Below are 20,164 nucleotides of genomic sequence, written 5' to 3' on the forward strand. Positions count from 1 at the left end.
TTACCTTCTGCCTTTTGTAGCTAAGCTGCTGGCCTGAAAAGGTCTCTAATGTTCTGTGGTACAGAGTAGGAATGTAGCCTCTGAAATCTGTGTGCAAAGATGAGAACTTCCAATTCGCAAATAACAGAATGAAGCAACAGAAAACATACTAGAGCCAAGTTTATGAAGAGAACTGAGCAGTTCCCACCCAGTGAATTGAGTTACATGAACAGCCACATAGAATGACTTTTCGGTTTGGCCAAAGAAAGCATGCTGCTGATGCTGCTGTTGTTATATATTTCAGTTGTGTCCAACTCTTCCATGACCTGTTTTGGGGTTTTCTTGGCAAAGATACTGGAGTGGCTTTCCATTACCTTCTCCAATTCATTTTACAGATGAGCACCTGAGGCAAACAGAGTGAAGTGAGTTGCCCAGGGTCACACAGTTAGTAAGTGTCTGAGGCAAGATTAGAACTCTGGAAGATGAGTTTTCCTAACTCCAGGCCTGGGCCATCTAGCTGCCAAGGGAGCACATGGGAAGTGTGTTTGGCTAGAGGAGGCTACAGGGTATATGAAAAAAGTAGAGAAATAACCTAAGATGAGAACATAAAAAGCTGAAGTCCACTATGACTGATAATGAGGACGCAATAGATAACTTTAAAGAGGAGTGTGAGACAGATAGGTCATATCAGTATATTGAATATATTCAACAGTGTATTGAAGGGGAAAAAAAATGGGAAGAGGAGGCTGCTACAAACAAAGTAGACTAAGATCCAGCTTTAGTATTTAGCAGTGGATATAAAGAGAGTGGACACATGCTGGCAATTTGTGTTTGAATTAGCCCCAGAATTTGTGGAAGAAGAAACAGTAAGAATTGGCAGCAAACATCAGTGCTATAAGAGGGTGAGAAGGGGGCCCATAATGTGGCACCAAGATTTCCAAGATGGAAAGAATTACATCACTAACACTAATTTTAAAGTGGAATAGGAAGATTTAAGCACATTTGGTGGGGGGAGCGAACAAAGACACATCTTCACTGTCTCACATTTTAATTGTCTGAGATACTCTCATGTCAGAAACTAGGAAACCATGATAGGAAAGGAGAATGCTTGGGCTCAAAAAGGTAGATTTATGAGATATCTATTTTGATTATAGTTGATAACACATGAAGAAAGAGCTCTTTGCCTTGAAAGGAAAAAATAGACTCAAAATACATTCTGCATTCAAATTGCACATTTCATTCAACATTTGCAAAATGGTAAGGACATAGGGCTGTATGCACAAATTTAGGTTTAGAGCTGATAGGGATCCTAGCAGTGATCTAGTACAACCCCTTCATTTAATAGTTCAGAAAAGTGATTCCCAGAGAGATTGTTACTTTCCCAAGAGTAACAAATTTAGGATCTAAATCTAGGTCCTCTACTGCTTTTTCCACTGTACTCTACTTCATCAGCCTCGTTGGCTATTATAGTACAAGTGTGATGCCTCAGTAACTAACTAGAACATTTTGGATCAAAAAGTAGACTTCCTATTTATTAGCAAAAATACAGTGGATTCTTTCATCATTGTGGGTTGTAGAGACTGTGAAATGGGTCCCTTCATCTGGAAATGTCTCTGACCTAGAGGTTTCCTTCCAACCTTAAACCTGGTTTCATAGATCCTCTGTTGCTTAATAACATCTGAGTCATATAATACTGGGGAAAGTGAAGGCAAGGAAGGTTTCTGTGAGAGAACTATAATCAGGACAGCAGAACTCAGGTTATTTCTCAGTGCTTCACATCAAGTGTTCTTTCTGCTATATCACATTGTTAACTCTGTGCAATTATATAGAAAAAAACTCAAGACTCATTTTCTATACTGTTCTCGAAAGTATGGCAAGTCACATGGGAGTACTTTAGAATCTATTCTGGGGCAGTCTGGTATAGCTGATAAGACACCTGGCTATAGAATCAGTACCACTTGGGGTTCAAGTCTGACATGCTTCCTATGAGACCCTGGACTTATTACTCTTGATGCCTCCAAGAAACTCCTGAGACTCCTAAGTTGCAAAGCAGATGCATTGATAGATGAAGTTTCCTGACCAAGAGTTTCTTATACTAATGAAACCAAAGGTCTTTCTCACTTCTACCCACTCCCATGCCTGGTGACTTTGCACACCCTCCCTCACTTAAATCCAGTTGACTTGCATGTCATGGCATCACCTACAGGATGTCATGGTCCTCTTCAAGAATGAAGGACAAACAACAACAACCCATGCCAAACCTAAATAAATGAATCAATAAAGGAATCCATTAGACATTAGTGTAAAATCGAAATAAAATACAGTTGTTTGTATGTTTGTGGCTCTAATAAGGGAAAAGTGCCAAATGAGTTACCAGCAGCTTAAGTGTTGATTATCAGGCCTGCTAGTTGTGAAAACAGGTGTCTTTTTCCAAGAGCCCTCTCTAATGCCTTTTACATTAATCAGTTAGGATCTGAGATGAATCCAATGAGATGTTTTCTTTCTCCTTTTCCTGTAACGGTGTGTTATGCTGTCATTTTTCCCTGTTCCACCTTTTCACTTAAAAGACTGAGAAACTGTTAGCAGATATGTTGGTTATTAGCAGAAGCCAGAAGGCAAATTTGACTGGTCAGATCCCTATAGTAAAGACTAGTAGAGACAAATAGAAGTGCATTGTTTGCTTAGGGCTTCAGTAGGTGCCTCAGTTTTGCCTACAGCCAGTAGTTAGGTCTCTGTACCAACTCTGCTTTCAGATTCAAAACTAAATTCAACAGAAAGTTCTCATTATCAGAACTGAGAGAAAGAGGGAAAACCATTTTCTAGCACCTACCATCTGACAAATAAAAACTTTTTTTTTTAAAGCAATCGGGGTTAAGTAACTTGCTCAAGGTTACACGGCCAGTTATTTCTGGGTGTGGTGCTGAGTATCTGAGCCTGGATTTGATCCAGGTCATCCCGACACTGGAGCCGGTGCTCTTACTCACTGAGCCACCTGGCTGCCCCTAAGCAATTGGGGTTAAGTAACTTGCTCCAGGTTACACGGCCAGGTGTTTCTGGGTGGATGCTAAGTGTCTGAGCCCGGGATTCAATCTCCAGGTCTTCTCAACACTGGAGCCAGTGCTCTTACTCGCTGTGCTACCTGGCCGCCCCAAATAAAAACCTTTTTACATTTATAAATTCACATTTATTTTAAGGCTATACTCAAAACAATAAGTCAGATTGCACATTTTCCCCATGTTTACCAAAACCCCTAGAGGGCTAATTTGAAAGTTGAGAGGCCAAGATAGAGCAATAATTGAGACATTTAGCACATTGGAGGCTCGTTGATAATGGCAGAGAAAAAGCAGCACCAGTGGCCTTTTCTAAAGGATCACATGACACTAATCTACCCTTATATACTTCAGTCAGAATTTCAGATGCTAATGACAATATAAAGTACATTCTTAGAAATATGGAGGCCATGTTGTTATTAACACTCTTTTCTAGTTAGTAAAGTTCTCAAGTGCTATATTTAAAATGAAAGTAGAAAGTAGAGGGAAATATATAATTATTCTGTATTTATTTACTTATGCTTGATTTATGTGTGTGCATATGAAAAATACTTATATACACACTTGATGCACAGTACTAATCATATTAAAGAGAGGATCAGTCCATCATCGGACCTGGAGTATAAATCTGAAGCAAAATAGGACTGTTGAGTAGACAGATTCTCAGAGCTACCCCCCTCTCTGTCCACCGTGTCCATTAACCTGCCTTTAATGAAGCTTCTGAGAAAATTTCCATGATACTAGCCTGAGTTAAGGGTATAATGATATTGTACAGATCAATATCAATGGTCTTCCATAGATAATCCGAGAAAATTGACCCAACATCCTCTTAGAAGCCTTTCCACAGGTCTTTTTGTTAAGATGTTGGTACCTATGTAACACTTAGTCTGGTTATCACTAGTTCTCTCTACATGACCATTGCTAAGAAAAGAAAATGACCTGTTGGACTTAAAATTCAGCAATGGAACTAGAAGTCTTTTCTTAACTATTCCCTTTTTGTGCCACTAGTATGCAACAAGAACACTTTGAGTTCTTACTTAACTGCCATGAGGATAGAGGGAGGATCACCATCAATAAATAAACTCAATTAACTTAAGTTTCTGTCCATCTCCTGCCTTGTTGCTCCATAAGTCTAAATCATAACACCTTCCTCATCCCCAATTTTCTCTATTTCCTTTCTGATTGTCCAGCCTCAAGTTAGGTCATTCCTTCTTCCCTCTGTTCTTATTTGGTCCAGACTCACTGCTTATGCACTCATTCTAGATTGTTAAACATTACAAGAAGAATGTCTTATGTGGGTAAAATCTCAATTCCACATAAATATCCTCAACAGAGAGGAACATTTAATAAAATTACAAATTCTGCTTCCATTTATATTTCTGTAACCAGGGATAATTGTATTGATAAGAGTTTTCATCTTAAATATTTCACAAGTATTTTTTATAGTACAAAGAGGGATTGACTAGTGAGATCCCAGCCCTTATAAACACGTGCAGTGTGCCAAACCTGATACAGGGGCTCTAGAGCTCACACAGGTATTCTTTGACAGTTTCCTCCATTTACCAAGTAGTAAGAAAAGGGAATTCTCTGGTTGGTTGCCAAACTGGGACTGAACAAGACTCCCAGGGTGGCAACTCAGGTCTTTGTTTTTTTGACTGAGATGGAGAGAAGACATACTATAATCCTCCAGGTAGGGAGATGGACCTTGGGATTTCCCCACTCAGGTTGACATGTGGCCTATGTATGTGTATACATATATATATATATGGCACCCCTGTTCTTTGCCTCTTTTATGTTCATTCTTTCCTGTTTTTAAGCAGAGGAGTACTGGGGACACCTATGACCTTGTGAGATTTGGAAGGTTGGAGGAGCAGAAGTCCATTAATAAAAGTCCTTGCTAGAGTTTTCTACCAGCCAAGACATGTGAGGCACTAACACAGTACCAAGGAGCAGTAGCTAGCCCAGCTGAGATGCTGCCCACCATAGACTGCAAAGGGTGATGCTATTGGGGCACCAATCACTGATATTGGAGGATAGCAATGATGTAAGGAAGACACAAATTGTAACTGGCAGTTGATATTGGGGAGGGGATTGAGCCATAAATATCATTTAGCCAATTAATACAAATTAGCTTTTACAAAAAGTATATTTTCTAAGAAGACATAGCAAGAGCAGAAATACAGAGATTTCCCCCCAACACCAAAGGGCACACTTTACCCTATATCATTTTAGTCCTTGGGAGAGTAGACTCAAACTTAACATTTAAACATTTACCCCCACCAAATTCACTTCCCAAAGACCAGCAGTGTGCTAGCAAATGTTTAATAGCTAGCTGTCTGGGGCTAAAAATGTACACAGGATACACTTTCAAATTTAATATGTATTATTGACATTTTCTCTATCAGTTAAGTTGAAAAGCAAGTGATTTTGTTATGAGTCTTTGTTGAATAGGCAGTCAACAAGATAATAAATGAAGCCCTGCTTTGTAGCATTTGCCATTTTCTAAGAAGCAAATTCTCACACTGAAAATTGAACATTTAGGGGCGGCTAGGTGGCTCAGTGAATAGAACACCAGCCCTGGAGTCAGGAGGACCTGAGTTCAAATCCAGAATAGACACTTAACACAAAACTAGCCGTTATGACGTTGAGCAAGTCACTTAAAATCCCAATTGCCCCTCCAAAAAAGCAAATAATAAATGAAATAAACTTGATTTTTTTTAAAAATTGAACATTTGGCTCAAGAGATGGTATGAACTGAATCCATCACACACCTGCAAATACCACTGAATTAGTCACTCTCTCAAGTGTAGGGTGGGCAGCATCTAACAAAGCTAGCTCCTGCTCCTTGGGGCATGCTGATGCCTCATATGTTTTGGCGGGTAGTAAACTCAAGCAAGAATTCTCAATAGCCTCTGCTCCTCTGACCTTTAAAGCTCATGAGATTATAGCTGTTTCCAATATTCCTTCACCTAAAAGGAAAGAACTAACACCAAGAAGTAAAGAACAGAGGGACCCATGTAGGCACAGGTCACATATTGGCTTGGATTAGAAGACCCACCCAGAGATTTACAATAGGTCTTTCGTCCATCTCAACCAGGAGAGACTTGAGTTAAAATCCTGGAAGTCTTTTACATGCATCTTCAATCCCAGCTAGGCAGCTAATTGAAGAGGCCATTTTCTTACTACTTTGTAAGCAGAGGAAACTGCAACCTGTGCAAGCTCCAAAGTGGGGAGCACATCAGGCCAAGCTCATTGCTCCAGTTCATAAGAGCTGGGCTTTCATTAACCAGTTCACCTTTATATTACATAGCAAGATGATGTCAACGAACACCTTTAAACTCTAATAGCTGTAATCAAGACAGATATTACCTTAACAAACAGACTTAAGAATAGAATTATAAACAGAAATTGGTTCATGAACTTGCTAATTATTTTGTTAGTCTTTGCATTAACGTACTTGCTATCTATTAATATTTCCCTCCACATACATTTTCCGCAAATAATATTTTTTTAAAACTCAAGTCAAGAAAATAGTTTTCCTATGTTATTTCCCCAATCCATACTCTCTTTTTTCCCTTTGAAAGAGGGCAACCTAGATGTTGGCGGAAGCATCTCTAAGCAGATCCCACGTGTTTCAGGTTAGGTGAAAGGAGTAGCTTACTGATTTTCCATTGGCAACAACAGAGAGAAGGGACTACTGAACAATGACTCCTGTATTCCTTTCTTTGAGTGGAAATATCAAGGGAGGTAAAGAGAAGAGTCATGAAAATGCTGTTCAGTTGAGAATTACATAGAACTGTAGAAGTTTAATAAAAAATCTGCAGCTGATTTTGTATGTTTCTGATGCAACTCATAACAAAATCCTTTCGTTTTCAAGACCAATGAGAAAGGAATGCAATTATGATTAATGATATGAGATAGAGCCTGAACTATATTTCCTAAGAATGTGACTGACTCCAGAGTTAAAAATAAGACTTTCCAGAAATTAATCTACTCGTCTTGCTCTTAGAAGCCTAATTCTTTTAACAGTAGCAGTAAAACTCATCATAAATATATGTTAACATTAGGTAATCCCTTCAGGGTCCAGTTCAGGGCACTATACCCACACCTCTACTCTGAATCCAAGCACACGTTCCAGATTGGAACCCCAGAGAAGCCCAGCCTTCAGTGAGAATGGGGGAAACACTCTCTTTTCTCATTCATTTTTTTTCATGGCTTGTTAAACCTCTACCCCTGTGTCTTGGAGCAATTTACTTTTAGTTTAGATCATGGGTCATGTCTGGGTTGGGGGGCTAAAGATAACTGTACTCAATATGAAATATGTATCAAGCATTTATTTAATGACACACCAAAATACTAAAACACAGAAGACTTCAGATCATACATTAATGGAATAACTTTTTAAAAATTCAGTAACAACTTTTGTTATGATCTTTTGGAAGACTGATACTCAAACCTCACCTAAGTATGAAACAGTGAAGGACTGCTGACTAGGCATTTTACATTTCACTCAGCTCTAACTGGTGTCCCTCAAAGTCCTTATCTTCAGGCAAAGTAGGACAATAGCTTGGCTCTTCCTCTTGTCTCTGGCTGACTTCTCCAGTTCAGAAGTTTCCACTGCTGCCATTTAGCTCCAATTGTTGGACCTTAGACTTCTGTAATCCACAAGATTGCCTCCACACTTAGACATATCCAACTCAAGAATGATGTTCAATGCCTATTCAGTCAAAGAAAAACAAAAGAGTATTGGACGTGGTGGCCAGGGATGCAGTCAGTGTCTTCAGGGAAGTGTCAGTTCTCTGTGACTTTAGAAAGCTGAAGGAGCATAAAAGGAAGAGGTTTTATATGAAAGGAAGTCTGTTTAAAATAAAACAAAGTTTCTACAAGACATAAAGGAAGAGCTGGATAGGGGCCTGGAGGAGAAAAAACTGATGTGTATGTATAAGGAAACAGTCACTAGGTAAGGGAGTTTTGTTCTGGTTAGCCTACAACTCACAATCTCAGGTATTGTTCATAAGGCAGTATATGGTCCTTGATAATGTTTTAATTATTATTTCCTGAACAGGAGCTGGTGAATGGGACAGGGTAGGAGAATGGAAGTCAGGGAAATGGCAAGATGCTTACATTGGTAAAGCCCATTGGTAAAAATCAGGAACCAGCTAGATAAAGAGCATTGAAGTGTTGTGCTTATTCATCCCAGGTTTTAGCTCTTTCTCGCCTTCCTGGATCTGTTGGAAATATGGTATATTCTTAATGCTTTACCTTATAGATACCATATGGGTACAAAAATGATCTTAACAGAAATTGATGAACTGTCTTGACTCTAATACATGTTTGTGACACTAGGAATAGTGAAAAAAAAAAGGTTAAAAAGAATGTAACTGACTTCCTGGGCTCTGGTACAAACATACTTTACACAGTGAAGAAGATTTCACGTTGCCGCTCTCTGCCTACCAATAGCTCTTCCACCAGGCCAGACACAGTGAGGTCCTATGTCAAAATTATTAGAGGCTGCACTGCCAGTGCAGACTATTAGAACTGACAGTGCCAGTGGTTTAAAACCATGCACAATCACAGCAACTATCAATTTGTTTTAGATTCACTATAGTTTGATAGAAATAATCGTATTTCATAAAAGCTTTTAATATCCTCTTTGCTTTGCCCCCACTGTGAAAGCCTCAATGACTGCTTTGCTCAGAAACAGTAATTTGAAGCAACAAAGGTTTTCATGTGCCCTTTGAGCCCAAAGAACAAGTGCCAAAATAAAAAGGTAAAATATTCTGAGTGTTTGGCATATATCATATGAAAAGAAAATGTGCTTGAGTCCAACCAAAAAAATCCAAAAAGAGTCCTATTATGAACTAAAGACATCTCCCCTTATAGATATTACAGGAAAATGTTCATAGCAAACAATGCTTCCAAGATTACCAAAATAAATCATTCTTATTTCTTGATTGTGTTTTGCTATCAGCTATAACATTGGATGTTTCCAGTCCCACCTGCCTTTAGTTCAGTGTTAGGATTTAAACAAAACAAAATGAAAAAAACACCTCCATCTTAAACCTTGTGGAACAGTGACACAAAACAAAATTAAAAATATTTCTTTAAGTATCACACATTTTGTTTATCTTGCCATGTTCACTATTTACGCTAATGTCCTATGTTCTGCAATTCTTCCTTCTAGTGCGATTTGCACCTTATAGACCTCCAGACATCTCCCTGAAGCCGCTTCTCTTCGAAGTACCCAGCATTACCACAGAGTCTGTATTTGTTGGCCGAGACTGGGTTTTCCATGAAATAGATGCTCAGCTACAGAGTGAAAATGCCAGTGTGAACCAGGGAGTAGTGATTGTTGGAAACATTGGATTTGGCAAAACTGCTATCATCTCCAGACTAGTGGCTCTCAGTTGCCATGGTACACGGATGAGACAGATCGCCTCAGATAGTCCACATGCTTCTCCTAAACGTATGTACTTTTGTGTACACAACTCTGTGCTAGCAGCATTCCTGCCATCCATATACTAGTATGTGTGTCCATCTTATTTGATTTGTGAAATCTGAACTTTGTAAGAATACCCTTAATCCAGAATAAACAGAATGTTGTGTTCAGTTTATATCTAAGCTATGTATCCAACAGTCCTCCGTGGCCAGATGCTCCTGCTCATGGCAATTTCATCCTAGTTCTAGGATAACAGGCTCATGACTAGAGAGCCAGAAGGGAAATTCTGGAGGTCAGCTTGTCCAGCGCTTTCATTTTAAAGATACAAAAACTGAGGCCTGGAGAAGTAAAGTTAATATTTCCTAGATCATAATGGAAGCAGATATGCATTCAGGTACTCTTACTCTAATGCCAGCCCCTTTTATACTATAAATAGCCTCCCACATTTAGTCTAATAGCAACTAAAAAACCTTGCTTATGTTCTTACCTTGCTGGTTGCATTCTAAACTTTGGATAAAGAGCATAGCAGTTGCCTACAGAGCCTTTTCACACCTCTATTTTTCTTTCTGCTTCCTTGTTAGATTGAAACATTTACTCAATCTGAGATCTTATCTCTGCATGCAACACAACAGTATAATCTGTTTACTGCCTTCATTTCCTGATTATTGACATGTAGTGTTGCATTGCTTAAGATTGGCTGACCATCATCCCTGAAATTTTTCTTCTGCCTCCCTTGTGAAAAATTGCTGTGCTTTCTTCTGTATTGATTCTCCTCCTATCCCTAGCCTGGCACAGCCATGGTGTGAGAACAATGGAGATACTATAACAACCTTTAGAAACCCTGGAGGAGGGGTGGCCAGGTGGCTCAGCAAGTAAGATCACCGGTTCCAGTGTCGGGATGACCTGGGGATCAAATCTGGGCTCAGATATTTAGCACCACACCCAGAAATAACTGGCCTTGTAACCTTGAGCAAGTTACTTAACCCCGATTGCTTAAAAAAAAAAAAAAAGAAACCCTGGAGGAAGCCAGAATAGCCAGTTCTGTGAGCAGGTCCATATACCACTTTCCCCTTCCCCTACCACCTCTGCCTTGCTTTGGTATTCCCAATGTTAGCATCTCTGAAAATTAACCCAGAAAAGGTCATATTCATTTTTATGAGTTTTGCCCTTTAAGATGACTAAGGCCATGCCTACTATATATATGCAGTTAGAGATATAAATATATCTCACTGAACTGACTGATATTTCTGATCCATTTCTGCCAACTAATTGGAACAACTGTTACATTTGACACAGTTAAGATGATGGAAAATCCCCGACTCACCAATTTTCTGTGTGCTGCAGGGTTTTAAATTTCTCTCATCAGTATGACCTGTGGGGTGAATGGGTTGGCAAAGTGTAAAATAATGGGTCCATTTGCACTGGGGTCTTCCTGTCCAAAATGATAGTGAAAACTGTTTCTGTCAGACGAGGATCCCACATCAGTATTGTCTGGAGAGGGGATTTTTTTTTTTTTTTTGGTCTCGGCTAGTGTGACTAAAGGCCAAATTTGGGCAAATGTCTTCACAGACTAATCAATACAACTGTTATTGCATGTGTGATATGTGTGTGAGAAAGAAAACTCAGCCTAGAGTCAGAATTCTCATCATCTCAAAGTTAGTTCTCATCTTGGCTTCACCATATCATTGTGTATCTGAGGACTGCTTACTCTGGGTCCCATTTTACTCATCTATAACAAGGGAATCATGATGCTTGCACTGTCTGTTTCACAAGCTTATTATGAGAAAAGTATCTCTATAAGCATTAAATTCCTACAGAAACAGAAAGTTATTATTGTGTAAAAATACTGAATGAGGATACTGTGGAAATGTAAAATATTTGCAATTCACAAATCCTTGTGATACTCAAATACATTTTCTTTTACTTGTGGCTAGTAATGACTATAATAGAGTGATATTGTAATGATTGTCATTGACTAAAAAAATTATAAGGGAGACCTGCATAAACAGATTTTCTAGTAGTTGTCTGAGTTTACATCTGTGATAGAGATATGTGTGTATATATAATTTTCATGTATATTGAATGGATACAAAAACATCAGAAGTAATTGAATATATCCAGAATAATAGTACTGTCCCTAAATGAGAGAAACAACACAACTACCTACTTTCCTTTTTTTGGTTTAATTTATTTTTTCAGTTAACAAAAATCGATTTTTTTTCTCCCTCATTAAAAAAAAAAACAACTTACAACAGTATGATGAAAAATGCAAATTACAGCCACTGTTATGTTTCCAATTCATCCATCAGATGGGCAAAGTTGATGAAAAAGAAAAATGAGAAATGTTGGAGAGACTGCAAGAAAACAGACTCATTAATGTATTGTTAGTGGAGCTGTGAATTGGGCCAGTCATTTTAGGAAGCAATTTCAGAGAGCAATTTTCAGTAGTTTTCTAGAGAAGAATATTCCACAGCTCTTCCTAGAAAGAGGTTATGATCTCCCAGTTTGCCACTTGGGAGTTCACTTTTTAAGTTGTGATTTAGAGCCTTTCAATCATTTTCCTTGCATTTCAGTGTTTCTCCAGGTCTTTCTTTTCTGAGCCATTTAAAAAAAGAAATCAAAATCAATTTCCTTATTGCATATGTGCTATATATCTAAACTGCAATTCTGCCTCTAATCCCACAATAAGTTTCATTAGCAAAGTATAGGAAACCAAAAACCCAGCACTTTCTATAGGCCCTACACACAATTATAGTTATAACTATTGTTTAGTGTTAATGGAATTCTGCAAAGAACCGTCATTGATGAATTTGTTAAACAGTGCCCCCTTTTCATAGACATTTATCCATACTTGGACTTTGGTCATAACATGTGTAACACTAACCCAGAAAAGCCAAAGTAGGAAAACAAAACTACCTCTCTAGACAACACTAATGTGGGATCCCCAATTAACAGAAACACCTTCCACTGCCGGTTTAGGACAGAAAGGACTGCCCTCACAAGGAGAGAAACAGCAGCACATGGCAAACTGGTTAAGCAGGGATTTTCAGCCATCTTAACTATATCAAACTAACAGTTGTTCCAATTAGTTGTGCAGAAATGGATCAGAAAGACCAGTTCAGTGAAACATAACCACACACATACACTGTCCCAAAAGGCTTAAAACTACACCAAGACCTTTGAGACTCTGTGTGTGTGATCACTTTAAATGGTAAAACTTATAAATGAATATGACTCATTGGAGAAACCTTTACTGCGTTAATTTCCAGAACTAACACGGAGAATACTGAAGCAGAACAAGGGGGAATCATCTTCCCTAAAAAGTTAGGTCATCAGAGCTATCTTTTTTGGCTTCCTACAGTTTTTCCAAAAGTCGGACCAACCGAGGACCATGAAATCTGTTATCATAATTAGGAATGTGATAATTTAGTCTCAAAAGGAAACATAGTTAAGGTAATTGAAAGAGCATTGTACTGGAAGTCAAGACTGATTTTACTCACTTATGTGTAAATTGGTTCCTCATATGTAAATTGAGGGGGTTGAGTTAGTTGATTTCCAAAGTGCTTTTATTTTCTCTGATTCTATGAACATGCTTCTTCTGCCAAAAGTAATTTCATATCCCTATCTGGTCATCTTCTTTTCAGTGTTTAAATAGCCATAATACTAAATCATTTTTATCTGGGTAGTCAAAAAGTTTAACATTTGAGTTGAGTTGGAAGAAAAACCAGACCACTGATAGTATATAGTTTCAGATAAGAGGCAAAATAAGTATCCTGCATGACCAAGAATCAGCAAGGAGATCTGCATGAGCCTAAGGGAGAAATAGCCTAATATGCTTCCCAAATCAAAAGCTCAAACAACATAATAGAAGCTGGTTAGTGAAATCCAATGGGAAGAATCTCTTGACCTGAGCGTTGAGAATTTTTTCTCTTTTACATTTCCCAGAACACTGCAGCATTCTTAATGGGGTGAGTTGAGAGTCTCTTTCTTTGGGACATCACAAAAACACTTAGATTCACCCTGATTTTCTATCAGAAATTTTGAGAAAGCACCTCTGGGGAATGAGTATGTGGAAAACACTAATCAGGGTACCCTGACTACAACTGTTTCCTGCAGCTTAGAGACTTTTTAGAATAATTCCTGTTCTTGTCCAAATTATAGTTTTTACTTTTTTGTCACATTAGCAGCACAATTGGACCCAAAAAGATAAGGCAAGAATGTGACTCTGAGATGATATAAAGCATCCTTTGGGTATAAGTTTTACTAAAACAGTTAAATAGTCCCTGATATTTTAATGTCAGTAGAAGTATTTTTTAATATGAACGGTGTTTGTAAAACCAGCTGAGTATTAGCAAAATGGGACTAATGTGAGGAGGCTCAGATTGGTTTGTATTTGAATGATCTTCCAACTAAGTATTTTTAGAAACCCATGGTACATTCTCACCCTTTGCCATTGATAGCAGTGATATAACTGTGGTGATGAAACAGATGGAAATTCTCAAAGTTGTCCTACTGGGAGTTCCTGCTTACACCTCTGCCTCATCTACCATTCATTCTTCTGTCCTTGCCTCCTCTACTCTCTTCAGTGCTACTGTGGAAGATATGAATTAACTTAAGTACTGTAGCTGCTGGCTCTCTCCTTCCCCTATAGACACATCACCTCAGCTGACACCCCCTCCCTGTCATTTCCCTGGGACTGCAAAGCAGGCCGAAGGATGGGCAAGAAAGCGGAGAAGTTGCCAAGACAGGCACTGGGCTGTCATCCTGTTTCCCGCCTACACTTTTCCTTTACCTCTAGCACACCCTTCTTTGCACAAAGAATGCACACATATGCACGTTTTGTGGGAAATGATGTTATAGCTTACCCAGACATTAATGTATGGCTATAATATTTACATAAGTTAAAGAAGCCCAAATTATATATTCCCTACCCCCAAACAAGTACACACACACCATTAATAGCCCCATTGTATTCCTTAGCTTAATTTGACGTTTATTAACAGCTGCCAGTGCCCTTTGCAGGAAAATAAAGGAGGTGGATTAGGGATGCAGCTGCTGAGGCAACAGCCCCTACTCTCTCCCACTCTCATCTCAGCACTTTGGTATGCCATTTTCCCCGCTTCCCACCTGCTGACTTCCTACTGCATCTTCTGTGTTCTCATTGTTCTCTTCCAGCATAATTGGACAAAGGCTCCCCAGGGAGAGGGGAAGCATTCTCTAAGATTCAAGAGCAAGAACGGTTAAAGTACCACAGAACACACTTTTTAGGGGACTTGAGGGTAGAAAGGAGAAAATAGCAGAGTTGAAGCAGTAGCTGCCAGACACTGAATTCATATCCATTTCCACCTTCTAGAATGGCATCACAGTTTGTCACCAATAATAATAAGCACTATTCACATAACAGTCTTATGATAGAGGTAGTGAAATTATGATTAAACCCATTTTACAGATTGGAAACCATCTCAGGTTGTGACTTGCCCAAGGTCACATATCTCATATATGGGCAAGTGTCAGTCAAGAGACAAGCAGGTCTGACTCCAAGACCAGTGCTCTCTCCACCATGTCAGATGGGATTCCCAATGTATTGAAGCTTTCTCCTCTATTTTCCAAAGTCTCTAAAAGTGCTGTCTAGAACCCTCAGCCACTTACTTACCCACCCGGTGGTAGGCACTGAATAAAGGTTTGCTAAATTAAATTGAATCTAAAGATGAAGGGAGCAGATTAGACAAACAAGAGAAACAGGCAGCTCCATACCTTTGCTCTCCTTTCATCTTCATGCTTCTGGCAGCCAAAAGATGGTTACATAATATATGTTAGCATCCATTTTTTAAGGTGTTGTACATATTTATGTACAGTGGGGTGCGAATCACTTGGGATGAAGTAAAATGATTAAATTTATTGACTTGTATAATAAAACTTTACAGCTTTTTACATCTTTAAGAACTTTTAATATGTAATATGTCATCCTTTTGCTATAGTCAATTTTTTTACACAATTTGGCATTGAGTCCACAAAATTTTGAGACATTTTAAAATTCTTGATGAAATCACACTTTAATTATATTGGATGTTAAGTATATCTTTGACAAACAACCCTTTTTCCAAGTCTAGTCTCAGTTATAGCACTTGAATTATCAATGTGACTTTTAAAAAGTGAGTTCTCAGGGCACTGAAGCCTATTTATTTATATATCTCATAAATAAAATTCTTAACCTTTGTTGACATGTGTGACATATTGCATATGGCCATATTACATTCATTTAACAATATTGCATCTCTATTTGGGAATTTCTTTAATTCCAATATCATTTCCTTTCATTATATTTCCTATCATTATATTTATTAAAATTCATCTTTCCCTCAATTAAGTACAAGACTAGTAGGACTATTGAAAGTAAAATATCCTTAAAGTTTTTGTGAGTGATTTTTTTTTACTGTTCTTTAATGCCCAGATCTTATATAGTCATTTAGACTTCTTCTGAAAATGGTTTTGGTATTGGCATTGAATGAAAAAAGTGAGTCTCATCAGTAAAAATCACATTATTCCATCTTTAGTCATTGAGTCTTTGAATTGTGACCTGTGACAACCATTTTTTCTACATAACAGTGATTCACAGGGTTTTTTTTTGTTTGTTTTCTTTTGTTTTTACTGGTCTTTTTACTGTTCTTCCAACTTCAAGAGGATTATTTATGCCTCACTGTAAAGGAATCAGTAATAATCCATCCATGTGCCACTTCCCTCTGAAGGAATTATATAATTTCTCTGAAGATTTATTGGACTATTCCATAACAATAGTTTTCAGTTCTTATTGTTAGTTTCTATTGTCAACTGCTCTTTCCTTTGTTGCTTTGGTACAACCAATCCTGTTCTATTTTGGCCTAGAATGATCCTTGAGAGACCTGACTTCCTCATACTAACAGATACTTCACTATCTCTAACAGTTATTGAAGTGTGCTCTTTAAAAAGCTGCAACTTTTGCACTTTATTTTCTTGGAGTAATATTCATTCTTTAAAGCCACAAAATTAAAAACATAACAGAAAACAACAGTGAAACAGATATGTATGGTATGAAATCCAGCCCTCAGCTGACAAAGAGTCAGCTAAAGGTGGGAAAACCAACTGTCTGGCTTCAGCTGAGCAAGGTCAGATGTTCTCAGTGTCAGCTATTCTGGTGTCAGTACAGTCAGACATTCGTTGCAGGTAATATACACAACACCCACTAGGATGCACATAACATAAGTTCAGATCTCACTCTACCTCTTACTACTTGTATGACCTTGGACAAGTTATTTTGTTATCTCTGAGAAACAGCTTCCTCATCTGTAACCTGTAGTCCTCAGATGAGGACCATAGGTGAACCCTCAGTCCTATGAACCACTGTAGCAGTTGTTAAGCCCATTTCAAAATCTTCAGACCTCAGTTCTTTTTGACATTAACTTCTCATTCTTTAATACAGATGTGGATGCCAACCGAGAGCTGCCACTTACTCAGCCACCTTCTGCCCATTCTTCTATCACCAGTGGAAGCTGCCCAGGAACTCCAGAAATGCGCAGGCGACAAGAGGAAGCTATGAGGAGACTTGCCTCACAGGTATAGTGAGGTTCCACTGGCATCAGTCTTCTTGTAATATTAGTAGGGGAAAATAACTGGCCTTGGGAATAAGTAGGATCTTGTAGAGCTCTGCCAAGATGATGAGGAGAAAGGTTTTTCTGAAACTCACCATCTTTGCTATTTCTAGAAAATGATTTCTAATTCTTAAAAATACTCTCTGGATGTGTTTCCCTGGAACTGAAGAAGGGGAATGACCTAGGTAATATCTTCTAGGTTTCTGAATTTTATTTATAGTAAGGGACAGATGAAGAGAGAAGTTAAATATCAAATTCATCTTGAGTCATGTGTTCAACATTATTCTAGAACATAGTGCTAGAAGGGACCTTAGTGATCATCTCATCCAATTAGGGGAAATGGCTTGCCCAAGGTCACCCAGGTAATTATCAATAGATCCAGGACTAGAAACCAAATGATCTCCCCTACTTTAATGTTTATTCTGCTACATCACTGAAGATCCCACATCTAGCCAACAAGAAGTCTTCTCAGTGTTTAATCTGTGAGTCTGTAAGTAATACAGTGGATGTGGAAAGTTAAATTTTGCCATATCTTGCATGTGGTTGATTTTTCAGTTGCTCTTCATGAAAGCACCAAACACACCAAATATGGCCTATATGATTATATTAAGAAGAGTAAGCATTTTTACTCCAAAGTTAAGTTATGGCCTAGAAAAATCTTAGCATTTAGGGGACAACACTTATGGTGAAGAGCTTGTATACTTATACAAGCTAATATGTGCCGGGAGTGAAGGGAGTGCGAACATGGAAAAAAAGAGAGAAACTCTCCAGATCACTTGCCCTTCCCAAAGAAATACTTATATTTATATTTTGTCTTCTCAGAAAGGTACCCAAAACTGTCAGTAATTGTTATGATTGTGCATTAAGCTCAGCAAAGCAACAGAGGTGTTCCAAATAAACTAAATTGTCAACCACTTCAAAAACCAAATTCAGTCATTTGGCAAAATCACTTAAACTCTCTGGCAATAATAATGTAACAGGACTAGGTTCTCTATGTGCTAAGCTTCAAGGATAACATCAAACTGAATAAACTGGAATTTCTTAAACCATGTAACCTTGGATCTTTCTATGGATAGAGGTGGTCTTAGATTCCCATTATTTTATGTAAAAAGATGACTGACACCCATACTCCCCATCCTTGTCACATTAAAAAGTCAGCTCATCACATTATAAACCTACCATCCCCATTGTGACCAAATCATTCATAAATAGGATTTTGGAAACCGGTGTTTCTGAAATTTCCCACACAACTACTATAATGCAACCCTGTTTATCCAGCTTCTTCCTATAAGAATCTTTGGTTCATCTAAGTGTTGAGCTGTATGAACTAGCATGTGAAATGTAGTCCATAAAGCCCAAGAGAACAAAACTGTTAATTCACCTTGAATTTTATACTTGGTGGAGAGTCTAAGTGTGACAAATTGTACAGTGTGGTGTCTTTCCACTACTATGCGTCACATGTCTCCAGTCCTTTACCTGGGTAGAAGAGTACCACACATCTCTCAGAATTGTCTGAATTTTTATGTGCCATTATATGTACAACTAATTTTTTTAAAAATAGGCCATTGCTCAGCATCAGTGAATGAGTTGCAAATTAGTGAGTATCAATATCCCTTTAAAGAATGACTTTTCAGTTGAGGGTTAGCATCTTTCCTAATGACCAAGTAAATTAAACTGTGTGATGAATTTAAAGGAACAGTGTCCCAGAGAAATGATAACAAAACAAACCTTCCTCTTTTCAGTAAAGAGATAGGATTCTACTCTTTACATATTAAAGAGAAAGGAGGTGGAATGTGTTATATGCTCTCAGGCACAAAGCTATATTGGTTGGTTTTGCTTAAATATTTGTGTTTATTAAAAGGAAGCAACTACAGTGGAAAAAACAAATGCAACCAAGCATCTTTTAAAAATCATTAATTAAGAGGCGGCTAGGTGGTGCAGTGAATAGAGCACCGACCCTGGAGTCAGGAGGAGCTGAGTTAAAATCTGGCCTCAGACATTTGACACACTTACTAGCTGTGTGACTTTGGGCAAGTCACACTAATCCCAATTGCCCTCCAAAAAGCAAAAAAAAAAAAATCATTAATTAAAATGGTCAAAGGATATGAATAGGCAGTTTTCAGAGGAAAAAATTGAAGCTGTTTGTAGTCATGTTAAAAAAAATGCTTTAAATCACTATTGATTAGAGAGATGCAAATCAAAACAACTTTGAGGTACCACATCACACCTATCAGATTGGCTAACATGACAAAACAGGAAAATGATAAATGTTGGAGAAGATATGGGAAAGTTGGAACACTAATTAATTGTTGGTAGAGTTGTGAGCTGATCCAATCATTCTAGAGAGCAATTTGGAACTATGCCCCAAGGGCTATAAAAATGTTCATAACCTTTGACCCAGCAATACCACTTCTAGGACTGTGTCCCAAAGAGATCCTTAAAATGGAAAAAGGACCCACATGTACAAAAATATTTATAGCAGCTCTTTTTATGATGGCCAAGAACTAGAAATTGAGGGAATGCCCATTAATTTGGGAATGGCTGAACAATTTGTGGTATATGAATGTAATGGAATACTATTGTACTATAAGAAGTGATGAACAGGCAGACTTCAGAAAAACCTGGAAAAACTTACATATGAATTGATACTGAGTGAAGTAAGTAGAACCAGAAGAAAATTGTACACAGTAACAGCCACAGGGTTCGATGACTGACTTTGATAGACTCAGCCCCTTTCAGCAGTGCAAGGACCTAAAACAATTCCAAAGGACTCATGATGGAAGATGTCATCTACATCCAAGGAAAGAACTATGGAGTTTGAATGCACAGTGAAGCAGACTATTTTCTTTTTTTGTTTTGTTTTGTTTTATGTTTTTCTTTCTCATGGTTACTCTCATTCATTCTAATTCTTCTATACAACATGACTAATATGAAAATTTGTTTATGTACATGTAGAGCCTATATCAGATTGCAGGTCATCATGGGGAGGGGAAAGGAAGGAAAGGGAAGAAAATCGAAAACTCATGGAAATGGGGTGGCTAGGTGGCGCAGTGAATAGAGCACTGACCCTG

At 38.1% G+C, this 20,164-nt stretch overlaps 1 protein-coding gene across 6 annotated transcripts in view; it reads left to right on the plus strand.

Moving 5' to 3' along the window:
• TANC2 (tetratricopeptide repeat, ankyrin repeat and coiled-coil containing 2) overlaps nt 1–20,164 on the plus strand; it is a 576,061-nt gene that overhangs the window by 458,359 nt on the left and 97,538 nt on the right. For all 6 annotated transcript variants that reach the window (XM_069076240.1, XM_069076241.1, XM_069076243.1 and 3 more), the window contains 2 exons: nt 9,214–9,495; nt 16,925–17,058. In XM_069076240.1, coding sequence (XP_068932341.1) covers nt 9,214–9,495; nt 16,925–17,058 — 416 coding nt within the window. The remainder of the gene's footprint in view (nt 1–9,213; nt 9,496–16,924; nt 17,059–20,164) is intronic.

Source organism: Petaurus breviceps, unplaced genomic scaffold, assembly GCF_028583685.1.
Source record: "Petaurus breviceps papuanus isolate PSGF00001 unplaced genomic scaffold, PetGlider_PUasm1.0 90925, whole genome shotgun sequence".
Taxonomy (NCBI): domain Eukaryota; kingdom Metazoa; phylum Chordata; class Mammalia; order Diprotodontia; family Petauridae; genus Petaurus; species Petaurus breviceps.